The sequence below is a fragment of the Vombatus ursinus genome, unplaced genomic scaffold (assembly GCF_900497805.2).
Source record: "Vombatus ursinus unplaced genomic scaffold, bare-nosed wombat genome assembly UNPS02014932.1, whole genome shotgun sequence".
Taxonomy (NCBI): domain Eukaryota; kingdom Metazoa; phylum Chordata; class Mammalia; order Diprotodontia; family Vombatidae; genus Vombatus; species Vombatus ursinus.
This window is the reverse complement of record NW_020954710.1, coordinates 3966141-3978846: the sequence shown is the minus strand read 5'-3', so window position 1 is coordinate 3978846 and position 12706 is coordinate 3966141. Positions and strand designations below refer to the sequence as shown.

The 12706-nt window shown below is 40.7% G+C and overlaps 1 protein-coding gene across 6 annotated transcripts in view; it reads left to right on the top strand.

Moving 5' to 3' along the window:
- The window catches only part of VPS13D (vacuolar protein sorting 13 homolog D), a 329312-nt gene that overhangs the window by 176505 nt on the left and 140101 nt on the right, over positions 1 to 12706 (top strand). For all 6 annotated transcript variants that reach the window (XM_027843937.1, XM_027843939.1, XM_027843934.1 and 3 more), the window contains 3 exons: positions 2002 to 2151; positions 3039 to 3135; positions 7318 to 7466. In XM_027843937.1, coding sequence (XP_027699738.1) covers positions 2002 to 2151; positions 3039 to 3135; positions 7318 to 7466 — 396 coding nt within the window. The remainder of the gene's footprint in view (positions 1 to 2001; positions 2152 to 3038; positions 3136 to 7317; positions 7467 to 12706) is intronic.

Genomic DNA, 12706 nt, shown 5'->3' with positions numbered 1-12706 from the left:
TCCTCAGCTGTTTGTAAAGCCTCATCAGACAGCCATTTGGCTTCCTTGCTCTTTTTTTTTGGAATGTTTTTTGTTGCTGCCTCTTGTATAATGTTGCAAACCTCTGTCTATAGTTTCTTCGGGCACTCTGTTTCCAAGATCTAATCCCTTAAATCTCTTCCTCACTTCTATTTCATATGGGATGTTATTTAGATCATACCTATATGGTCTGATGGTTTTCCCACTTTCTTCAATTTAAGTCTGAATTTTACAATAAGAGATTCATGAACTGAGTCATAGTCAGCTCCAGGTTTTGTTTTTAGCGACTGTATAGAGCTTCTCCACCTTTGGTTGCAGAGTATATAATGAATCTGATTTCGATATTGACCGTCTGGTGATGTCCATGTGTAGAGTTGCTTTTTTGGGTTGTTGAAAAAGATTGTTTGTTGTGACCAGCAAATTACCTTGACAAAACTCTATTAGTCTCTGCCCTGCTTCCTTTTGTGCTCCAGGTTTAAACTTGCCTGTTATTCCAATTATCTTTTTATTTCCTACTTTAGCATTCCAGTCCCTCGTGATGAATGTGATACCTTTTTTTTGGTGTTACTTCTAGAAGATGTTATAGGTCTTCTTAGAACTGATTGCCTTGGATTTGAACAGATATCATTCTGTCATTTTTGAGATTCTATCCCAATACTGCTTTTGTCAATCTTTTATTGTCTATGAGGGCTACTCCATTTCTTCTAAGGGATTCTTGCCCACAGTAGTGTATATAATGATCTCCTGAATTATATTCACCCATTCCCTTCCATTTGAGTTCACTGACAAGATGTTGATGTTTAATCTTTCCATCTCTTATTTGTCCACGTTCAATGTACCTTGGTTCATAGATCTTACGTTCCAGCTTCCTATGCAATATGGATCTTTTCAGCGTCAGACTTTCCTTTCATTACCAGACGTGTGCAATTGCGCCTCCTTTTGGCCTTGGCCTGGCTGCTTCAGTAGTATGTTATCCTCCTCTCTTTCCCAACAGCACATTGGACGCCTTCTGAGGGGTGTTCATCCTCCAGTGTCATCTATTTTATCATTTCGATGCTCTCCTTGGGGTTTTCTTGGCAAAGATACTGGAGTGGTTTGCCATTTCCTTCTCCAGTGGATCACTTTTTTTGTCAGAACTCTCTGCTGTGCTCTGTCCATCTGAAAACACTAACTTTATCCACTGCACCACCTAGCTGCCCCTAAAGGTAACCCGCTTAATAATTTCTGGTGGCAGTGACCTGGTCCTGAATTACCTTTATAAGCCCCTCTGTTTCTGCAAGTGAACGTTCATGATTTAGCCATTTGTCTTGTGTGCTTGTTGACACTGTTGTCCGAGTTCACGTGGAAATCGCCTGTTAAGGGCCTTTGGATTCCACTTCTTGGATCTTAACCTTCTCATAGGCTCTATTCGTAGGCAAATTACTTTTAATTCCGTTCTGTGAATTCAGTAACATACATGTACCTGTCATCAGCCTTTCATGTTTCTCAGAGAACTGATATCTGCTTGTTCCGAAAGTATTTCTGTGGGTTTTGGACCAGTTTTTCACATCTTCAACAGTGATGGTTTTGTTTCTTCCACTAATGAAATTTGAGAGGAGTTCAGTGATCGGTGCATGGTGGCCCTACAGCACTCATGTACAAAATAAAAAGTCACAGTCACCTCTTCTTGCAGAGAACCCATTGGCATTCCCAGACCACTGAGGATTAGAGACACAAAGCTTTCAATATTAGCACTGGCAGGTACTCAGGGAGCTATGTCAAAGGAGCATTAAATTCATGCTTGATGCTGGGAGGAAAGAAGATTCCTGGATGAGCCTATCATTCTTTGGTTATAAGCTGTTTCCATTTGCTAGCAATTCTAAATGACTGATTCTCGGCTTTTACTTGTCTGAGCTCAAGGAAAATAATTTTTTTTTCCTGGTTGTTGATAGAGAGTGTAAAATAGCAATTATTACTTTGACTAATGTGCACATTATATAATAGGTGGACAATCAACTCATTGGCACCACCCAGCCCTTCATGCTTTTTGTCACCCCTTTGAGTAATGAGAATGAAGTCATTGAGGTGGGCCCAGCTGTCCAAGTCAATGCAGTCAAGTTCCCTAGTAAGAGTTCCCTGACTAACATCTACAAGGTAAGCTTGTCTTGGGCGGGGTGTGACATGTTTTGATGTGTTCTCTTTAGAGCCAAGTCTCAAAGCCATACAAACATTATGAATAGAAATGGTGTGGGGCTATTAAATCATATGTAGCATGTGTAAAAGGACTGCTGTCTTGAAGTGCTTGAGGTTCTTAAACTACTTCTAAGGGTTGATAAGAAACCAGATGGTAGTACAGAGCTTGTGAAGGCTATCAGTTCAATTCCTCCTAGTTTTGTCAGTCAAATAGAGTTTTGGTTCACTTGATCAGGCTCAGACGTGATCCAAGTAGATTCAAAGATGGAACTGTCTAGGGACCATCGTCATCATGGCAGAGGACTAGAGGAGGGTAACAGAGGGATTGTCAGTCAGCTGGCAGGCATTTATGAAGTGCCTCACCATTGTGGGAAGCACTGGAGAGGTCCTTTTGTGTGGAGCCAGCTACCACTGTCGGAGCATCTAGATAAATTAGAGTCCCCCATCGCCGGGCAATTGGAATGGAAGATCACATCCCATTGATCTGCCTTTATGTCAGCAGTGCCCTGGGACTGAACCCACAAAGTCAGTGATGCTGATCCTGACATTAGTTACAATCCATCTAAAGGGATGACTGTAAAGTCCCATCAACCATGATGCATTTGAAACCTCAGACCGAGATGCCCTAGGAACTAGACAATCAGATGCTAAATTGTTTATTAAAAACCTGCAGTTTGGGGTTAATTATAGCTAAGTAGAGAAGAGCCAGAAGCAATTTGGCAGCCTCTCCCTGGTTATGAAATCATGTGAATAAAGAAACTGTGTCATGTCACTAGAGACTTATTAATGGTACAGATGGATGTCCCTTCTCTTATTCACACTGTAAATCAAGATTTGTTTATCTCTAGCATCTGATGATCACTGCTCAGAGGTTCACGGTGCAAATTGAAGAGAAACTCCTCCTTAAATTGTTAAGTTTCTTCGGCTATGACCAAGCAGAATCAGGTAATGCCTAATGCTCTAATGAATACCTTAGTGTTTATCCAAGAAAGGCATCCCTTTTTTGTTTGTCTTTGAAAATGAGAAATTTCTGGTGCCCTGGCCCCTCCCTTCTTACCTCTCATCCTGGTCTCAAAACCTTGTTATGACATGCCATAAGAAATGATGATTCGATGACTAGCTTCTGAATGTAGCAGAAGGCAACCCATTAGGGGACCACAGGCACACACTGTGGCTGGATTATGGGAAGTAATTTTAATGTTACTTTTTTATGTCTCTGTCTTGATTCCTCTAATCTAGGATAACAGAAATAATGTCAATCATTTAGCAAACCACTTTGTTTTCTAACCTTTGTTTGTTAAACAGAGTGAGGTTTAGAAATCAGAGCCCTATGCATTTGTTTCCCTGGGCAGTTCCTTTGGTCTTACTGAGAAGACTTTTGACTAGCCTCAGCCCCTTAACTTCTGGCTTCTATACCCTTGTGTTGTAATGTAATTTTTAAATTTTCTAGTTACTTTACTTTCTTTTGGGGGGAGAAGAGAGAGGTAGGATGTTTGTAGAGCCTAAACACCTACCAGAATAATGGAATATAGGAAGTAGACATTTGTCCTTCTGAATTCCTTATTTGGGCTTTTCTCTTGGTTTTAAAAAGTCCTTTTAAGAACAGACAGACTCACAGTTCATAAAGACTTCAGCAATGGCCTTTCCTCAAGTTAGAGCAGATAAGGATCCTGGAGAAATGTTTTACTGACTAACACTTGGTAGGTTATATCTCGGTTGGTTAGCACAGTGCCTATAATATCACAAGCACTTAATAAATGCTTGCTGACTTATAAGAAAAATTGTCCCAAGCTCTGTGTGCATACTTTCATGTATATGTACACATGTGATGTCATGGAGCTATCTTTGCTCCTTTAGCCCCGACTCAGAATTGGAACACTGAATGGAATGAGGGTCAGCAGCAAGCTTCCTGACTGTGTATAGAACTCCGCTGCTTTTTTTAGATTCATTGAGCCAGTCACTTGAGGCCTTGCTTGCAGATTTTCTGTTCCTTTTTGGTCCCTTTGTGTAGAATTTTACTTTCAGCAACCAATAAGTCTTATGATGGAAAATGCTGTCCACATCCAGAAAAAGAACTATGGAGTCTGGATGCAGATTGAAGCATGCTATTGGCTCTTTTTTTTTTTTCTGTTTTGTTTCCTCTTTCTTGTGGTTCATCCTATTGAAGAACATGACTAATGTGAAAATTTTAAATAAAATTTTACTTTCAGTTCAGTTAGATATACGTTTCTTATACATTGTTGTAAGTAAGTTTCTGTGCAGCCTGTGTATACCGGGTCTGGGTTTTTGTTTTGGTTTTTTATTCTTTTGGATCACAGCCTTCCCCTGACGGGAGCATCACTGCTTCCCAAGACCACGTTTGTGTCCTGGGCATTTCCAGAGAGGCCTCAACATCATTTGCATCAGCATTCCTCCCCTAATCCCTTTCATTCCTTAGTTAGAACTGATAACAGTCAGATGAGTCAATTTGACACGTAAACATCCTTTGGGCTCTAAGTCTCACCTGGATCATTGTGAGGCAAGAGAAAACAAATGGGAATTAACTGCTTGAGCCCCTCTGGGCCTCAGTTTCCTTATGTATAAAATGAGGATTGGACTGGATGACCTTTAAGGTCCCCTATAGTTTTTTTGTTTTTTCACATCAGACTAGGGGTGTTCAGGGAGGACTAGCCACTCTGGTGTGAGGGCTTGCTGAGGCCTTTTCAGAAATGCTTGTTCGTCTTTGGTGTCCACCTGTCATCCAACTGTCACCTGTAACTCCAAGAAGCTGTAGCATGTGCAGAGGCCACACCCCAGTTAAACTGTTTTGGCAGATGGGCTAAAATAGGTGGAGTGTAACCGACAGGCCTCAGACCTATCATTGAGTTAGAGTGATGTCTACCCCAAGCATGTGAAGACTTTCCCCAGCAGATGAGAGCAGTTTGTTCTAATGGGCCATGATGGCAGCTGAAGCATGCTCTATGGAACACTTAAAGCTTGGCTAGCCATGGAAGATGCCAAGGTCATCCACTGCATCCCGGGCCATTGCCAGTCATCCTGACTTTTGTCCTGCCACTGGACTTTGATGACTCTGGGAGAGAGAGTGAGGCTGATGACTTTGTGTAATTCTTTCTCACTTAAATCCAATTCGCACGTTAAGATAAGACATTACCTCATGATGTCATTGGTCCTCTTCGAAAATGAAGAATGAACAACAGCAGAACTATTCAAATCTGCATGGATAAGATTCATGAACAAAGTTAACATAACTGCATATATTAATTTTTCTCTCTTCTGAAAGAAAATCTGCCTTCACTTTCCTGCTGAAGTAAACTTATGCCTTTAGGAAGCGAGTCCTGCTCATAGCTCAAGTTCACCCTGTTTTCTAAGTTTATTAGTAATATAGGATACTTTGTGGAATAGAAATTTTGTTTTCACTTTCTCTCTTCTCACTCTCTTCTTAACCCCTGATGGTCCAGCTTCCAAAGTTTTTCCACCAAAGCTACTCTCTCCAAAGTGACCATGGATCTCTTAATTGTAAAATCCAGGGGACTTTCCTCAGTCCCCATTCTCTTCAAAGTCTCTGCAGGCTTTTACACTGTTGATCATCCTCTTCCTGTTGGTGCTCTCTTCTCTCTAGGTTTTTGGGATACTCTCTCCTGGTTCTCCTCCTGCTTGCCAGACTGCTCCTTCTCAGCATCATGCCCTCTAACCATAGATGTCCCATTGGACTCTGTCCTGGGTCCTTTTCTTTTCTCCCTCTGCAGCTGCCTTTCAGATATCTCTACCTAGAAGTCCAGTAGACATCTTAAAATCAACATGTCCAGAATTGAACTTACTCTCTTTCTCCCTAAAGCTTCCAGCACTCCAAACTTCTTTATTCTATTGAGGACAGCACCATCCTGTCAGTCTCTCATACTCGAAACATAGGGGTCATCCTTGATTCCTCACTATTTCTCACTTTGGATCTCCAACCTATTGCCAAGGCCCATTGATTTCACCTTTGCAACAACTGTCAAATATTCCCCCTTCTCTCCTCTGACACTGCCCCTACCCTGGTGCTAGTCCTCATCAACTCACATTTGGACTATTGCGATAGCTGCTGGTGGGTCTGCCTGCCTTGAGGCACTGTAATCCATCCTGCATTTAGCAACCAAAGTGATTTTCCTAAAAAGCAGGTCTGACCATGTTACAAACCCCCCCCCCCCCCAAATAAACTCCATTAGCTCCCTGTTGCCTCTAGAACAAAAGACAAAATCCTGTGCTTGGTGTTCAGAGTCCTTTATAACCTGCCTTCCTGCCCCTCACCCCTTAGTCTTATTACACCTTACATCCCTCCTTGTACTCTCTGATCCAGTGACATTAGCCTCCTTGCTGTTCCATCAATAAGGCATTCCGTTTCCCAGCTCCAGGCATTTTCTCTTCTCTTAAGTCCACCATGCCTGAAATACTCTCCTTCTTCATCTCTGCCTTTTGGCTTCCTTGAAGTCTCAACTAAAATCTCATCTTCTCCAAAGAAGTCTTTCCCAACCCCTCTTAATTCTAGCGCCATTCTTTTAATCATTTCCTATTTATACTGTATGTATTTGTTTACATATTGTCTCCCTCATTAGACTATGAGCTTCTTGAAGGCAGGGACTGTCTTTTGCCTTTTTGAATCCCCAGCACTTAGCACAGTGCCTTGCACACAGTAGGTACTTAATAAATGTTTATTGACTTACTAAAAGAGGCCTATTAGGTTGTCTCATTAATGAGATTCTTCCCCATCGTATATAAATTTACTGTTTTTGTAGAATGAAGTTAACAGATTTGGGTTAATGAAAAGATGATAGTTTAGAGAACTTACCAATGACGACCCCTAGTTTTAAACCCTTACCAGTTTTTTTCAAAGCCAATAATTGCCACGTCGTATAAAGGCCCACGTTAGGAGATAGAACTAAGAAACTATGGCACAACAGGGCATCACAGAGTGTAGGTACACTGCACAAGGATGGGTATCCAGAATCTCATGCTTATTGCTTTGGTAAGTTAGATTTGAAGTTTTCTCTCTTCAGTAAGTTATTTTTTTCCCCAGTAAATTTGAGTACATTTGTCTGAGTAATATCTCGGCAGGTTCAAACTATGGTTCTGCTCTGCTTTTTCTTCCAGAGGTGGAAAAATATGATGAAAATCTCCATGAAAAGACCATTGAACAAGAAGGGACACCAATCCGGTACTACTTTGAAAATCTCAAAATCAGCCTACCTCAGATCAAACTGAGTGTCTTCACCTCCAACAAGCTGCCTTTAGATCTTAAGGTATGCCAGTGTCCAAAAGGTAACTGTGTGGATGAGTCTCAAAGTAGACTTTTCCATGGGGGAAACATGTACATTAATGCTCTGCTTTGTCTTCTTAGTGTTTTCTTTTCCAGAAAATATTTATAGTCTTTCTTATAGGAAGTTGGTACCCTCAAGTCACTTCAGTGGATTTCTCATCCATACGATAGCTACATCAGTAAGCACACAAAGCACCATCTTTGTTTTTTTTTTATTATCATCAAAAAGCATTTATTTTAAGGAACTTCTTCATGTCAGCTAATAAATACATAACTTTGGCTCCTGCCCTTAGGAGTGTGTGGAATCACAATTTTAAAACCACAAGGGACATTTGGAAATCATTTAACCTGTCCTTCATTTTACAGATGAAGGAACTGAGGCCCAGAGAAGTACATTGTTTTGCCTAAGGTGACACAGAGTTTGTGCCAAAGCGTGAACTAAAGATCTGTGTTCTTGTCCTGTGCTCTTCCCTGGGCAGCACATTGCCTCCCCAGGCAGAAGTCTTTGGGTATGCACTTAGGACTGTTCCCAGTTCTGGAGGGCCCAGACCAGGGAACCCATTAGTGCTTATCCCATCCATCTGAGGAGGCATGGGGCCTTGAAAGACTTACTGCACTGCTTCTTTGTCTGGTTTATTCTGCTTTTCCCATGGATGCTTATACTGAACATGGAAGTGGGGGAAAACCATGGGAAAACCACTATCTTGCTAACATCCACAAGTATGCACTTGACTTGTGTAACCTTTCAGAATGAGTTTGCTTGATAAAGTGTATATTCCCCCCAGAACTCTCGGCATTCTCCCAGCAAACTGATGTCAGGCACTTCCTGGTTTTTTTAAATCTCTTAATAGGAAACTCAGATACTTATCCCAGCAGAAAATTTTTCCTCAAGACTGTTAATGCATTATAATTTTATATATAAATGTTAAAATGTGTACAATAGACAGGAAATTACTGATTTAAGTAAACTGTCCCATCTAGGCACTAAGCCATACTGAAGGAATATTTTTAAGGTACTTTCCCCATTCATTGGTAAATACATTAAATGGAATGATCATATGATGAGGCATGTATGTGTATGGGGGGATGTTGGGGGAGGGGTGTATGGGTGGGTAGAGGAAGGGAGCTAAACAATGAGTACAGTGAGATTTAGAACTTCAAGTAATCTAGAGGTCTCCACTGCACTGGGTCTTAGTTTTTGCTTCTCAGGCCTCAAGACTAATAAAATGACCTCATTTCATTCTGAGATTTCGAACATAGTAACATCATTTTGTTAGGATTTCCTAAGAAGGTAATGTGCTCTTTATAGATGAATATGTAATGGCTAAAAGATGTACTTTGTAATAGCCTTAGGAAAATCTCATCCTATCCTTGAAGAGGAATCATTATAGTCTGACCAAAAGTTAACTGTGACTTTGGTGTGATTATTCAATCTGATTCCATTATTCTAGGCCAGAGTAGGGTTGTTGTCAACCACAGAGAGGAGACCTCTGTAGATTTACACTGCCGGTGGATTCAGTGTTTTTTTGTATAGTATATATCTCCTGAAGAACTCAAAGTACTCTCACATTTATTATTTACTTTGATTCCCATTTCACAGAAGGAGAAACTGAGTCCTAGAGAGGTCAGGGTAGTTAACCCAAGTTCCCACAGTTAGGTCATGGCATAGTTACTCCTGGAACCTAAAGTTGTTAGTACTTTACATCAATTTAAACTATTATTGAAAAACCCAAAGGAGTTCAGGGCTCTTTAAAGGTTTTCACAGATATTGAAAATGGAAGGTGTTTCCCAATTTATAAAAGCTTGTAACAGGCCTTTCTCCATTCTGAGGAGTTACAAAAGAAGAGCTTTAATTGAGCAATGTAGTTTGGAAGAAAATCCAGTTTTAAATAGTTGGTGAGAAGGAGGGGGTAAGGGGAAATTTTAAACAAAGACACTATTTAAAAAGCTCAGAAGCGTCTTCTCAAAGGCTTGAAATAATTTGTTGGAAAATTTCAGACCCTTAACTTTTTTTTCTTCCCTTCCCTAAATAAAAACCAGATTTTTCACAAAAAAAGTTCCAGCATTGTTAATTGTATTTCAGAGAGAGCAAGAGAGGGAAATATCCTTGCAGTTTTAAACACTGTCCCAAGAGGGAAATGGGCAAATACCCCATTTCACATAAACAGTCACTATGTACCATAAATAAACCTTTAAAGAATGAATTCCAGACAGTTTTGTTTAGCACAGAATAAACTAAGAAAGGAAAGAGGTGGCCCAGCTCATGATCTAAAATCTTATGGCATACAGGCAGGTATTTCTCCTCCCAACTATAAAGTTTCTATAAGTCTTCTATAAGCATTCATTTCTGGGGAGGTAGGAGGTAGACAGCTTCTTATTTTTATTAGGAACCTATATGCACAGAGCTGCCTTCTCTTAACATCCAGCATTTTATAACAGGAAACCTCCTGCTACTTGTTTAAATAAGCATCAGGTTTGTATACTACTGTATTTGATTAGTCATTGGTTACTGCAAAAAAAGGGCCCTATTTAGCCATCACTCTCTCCCCATCACTCATGCACTTGAACTGACCAGGGATGTAATTTGAGTGACCTCTAGGTGGCAGAATAATTCATGCCGTTTAGATGCATCCTAGCACCTTTATAAACATGTGGCCCACAGTCAGTGAAGAGGGGAGAAGACCACAGTGCCAGATTATACCTTTGAGTTGGCCAAAGTGTTGGTAGGTTTCTAAACAGGGAGTATGCGTTTTGATGGTCCAAGAATTTTTACAATACCATAGAAATACTGGAGTGTTTGGATAAGTCTCTACTGTATATATTTCCTCTTCCAGTGTTTGGTTTGAGGAAGTCACAGTAAATAAGTTTCATGTTTTGGCCTGTTGTTCCTTATCTCACTTCCTGTCCTATGATAAAAAATAATTCTTTAAGAATCAGAGTAGAAAATAGAATTGAATTTGCTTGAAGACCTGTTTCTTCTAGCTGACTTGTTGTCCAACCCTGAGCAAGAAAATTAAGTCTCAGTTTCTCTCACTACAAAATGAGGAAAATCAGACTCTCCCCTCTCTGCAGCTTTGATGGGTAATGTTAAATGTGATCACGTGAAGGCCTTTTAAGGCGTACAGAAGAAAAGTGCCCCGTAAGTTAGGAGGGCAGAGTGAGGACGTCAGGACAAAAAGTTGTTCGACTGTTGCCACAATTTTAAATCTTTGTTGTTACAAAACTGCCAGTTGTGTCCGTGGGTGTGTAGAGTCAGATAACTGACAGAAGCCAGAGTGCCACTCTGTGGTTATTAATGCAGAAGATTCCCTATGCCCAGTAACTGCTTTGGAATCAGCTGTGACATTTCTAAGGGCCTCTAGAATTGTTACCAGCAGAACTCATTCTCCTTCCCCTCCTCCTGTAGTTCTGTTCAGGGCTCCATTATCTTCCAGCTCCCCAGTTATTCTCACCTACTCACTCTGCCTCACCACCACATAACCAGACACTCCCCACATCTTGCTGCTTCTGTCTCCAGATCTCTGGAGTTCTTCCCTTTCTCCCGACTCACATGGGCACCACTTGAATTCATGCCTTGAATTCATTCACCTCTCACGTGGACTATTGCAAGAGCCTCCTTGTGGGTCTCTGTCCCCTAAGTTCTTTCCCTTTCCAATCTATTCTCAGCACTGCCTTGAAAGTGGTAAGTCTTAAAGTGTATGTCTAATTATGAAACTCTCCTACTCAGAAAGCTGTAGTGGCTCCCTGTAGAATCCAATGTAAACTCTTCCATGTAGCATTTAAAGCCTTTAAAGACTGGGTCCTGCCTACCTTTCCAGCTTTATTATACACAGGGAGGTACCCTCTGCCATTCTGTGTTCCAGCCTCACATGTAACATCTCCCATCCCATAGGCTGCTGTCCATGATTGGGATATAGTCTCCTCACCTCCCTGGCTTCTCTTCAAGCTCAGTTCAGGCACCAGGAGGCACTTTACTATCCCCCCCAGCTCTTTGGGCCTCCCCTCCAAAATTAACGTGCATTTACTTTGTATCAGGGTATCTAGTATTTCCTTCAATGTAATGTAAGCTTCTTATTTCATTTTGGTTTTCTGTCAGTCTCTAGTGCTTGGCAGAGTATCTGGTATAGAATAAGTACCTAATATATTTTTTGATTGTTTAAAGGAAAATTCTGCTCAATTTGCCCCTCTATTCTGGTAGATTTTTCTTTTTGTTTTTGTAATTTTTTTTATTTCAAACCTAAATACAAAATGAGAAAAAAAAATTGACATGTACATAGCAGACTGTAAGAGGATTCAATATAAAACAATAAATCCTGGTAGATTTTTAGAATAAGGAGGTATGGAGCTTGCTGGATTGGAGAACTGGGGAGGTGCGCCGTCCTCCTGGGCCGTGGAGCCAGCAAGTGGTAGAGGACTTCCTGAGACTGGTCCGACCTGTAGACTACTACTCATTTCTGGTGATTAACATGGACACAAATGGTAATACCATAAGGAATCTAGAAAGCGTTTCCAAAGATTTCAAAGTCTTAGACAGTAAACTGAAGACTTTAGGGACAATAGGGACAGGTACTGAATGTTGCATAAGCTACCAGATATCACTACATGGGTTGGTTTTATTTAACCCTTTATGACAAGGGAGGATTCTGTTAGGGTGAATGGCAATTAGAAAACGTCTGTGGGGTAAAAAGCGAGAGGCATTTATAAATCTAAAAGGTATAAAATAATAACTAGGAGGATGCCATCACTTAATTTTTTTCAAGGGAAGTCAATTAGCAAGCATTTATTAAAAGCTTTCTATGTACCAGGCATCATGCTAAACTGTGGGGTCACAAAGACATAAACAGTCACCCAAAAAGGATAGTGAGTTTTCAGGAATGAATTTATGAAGACCCAAAGAGAAACATTTCAGAGAGGAAGCAAAAGGTGAAGCTTTAAAAAAAAAAAAAAGAAAGGAAGACAGGTCTGTATATGCGTGAAGGCCTTAACATGCTTGTACTGAGCACATGCAGACAAGGGAAGCAGGGAAGGGTAAATAGGGACAAATCTGAAATTGTGGCATGGTTTTGAAAGAATCCCGTCAGGGTGAGCCAAGTTTGGTGAGGGAACCAAAGGCCAAAAACCAAAAGGCTTTGTCTTGGCTTTTTAGCTACAGGGAGAATAGAGGACAAACTTACTAGAAATTAGAGCTTTCTAGCGCTTCTGTAGTAGCAGAGAACCAGAATC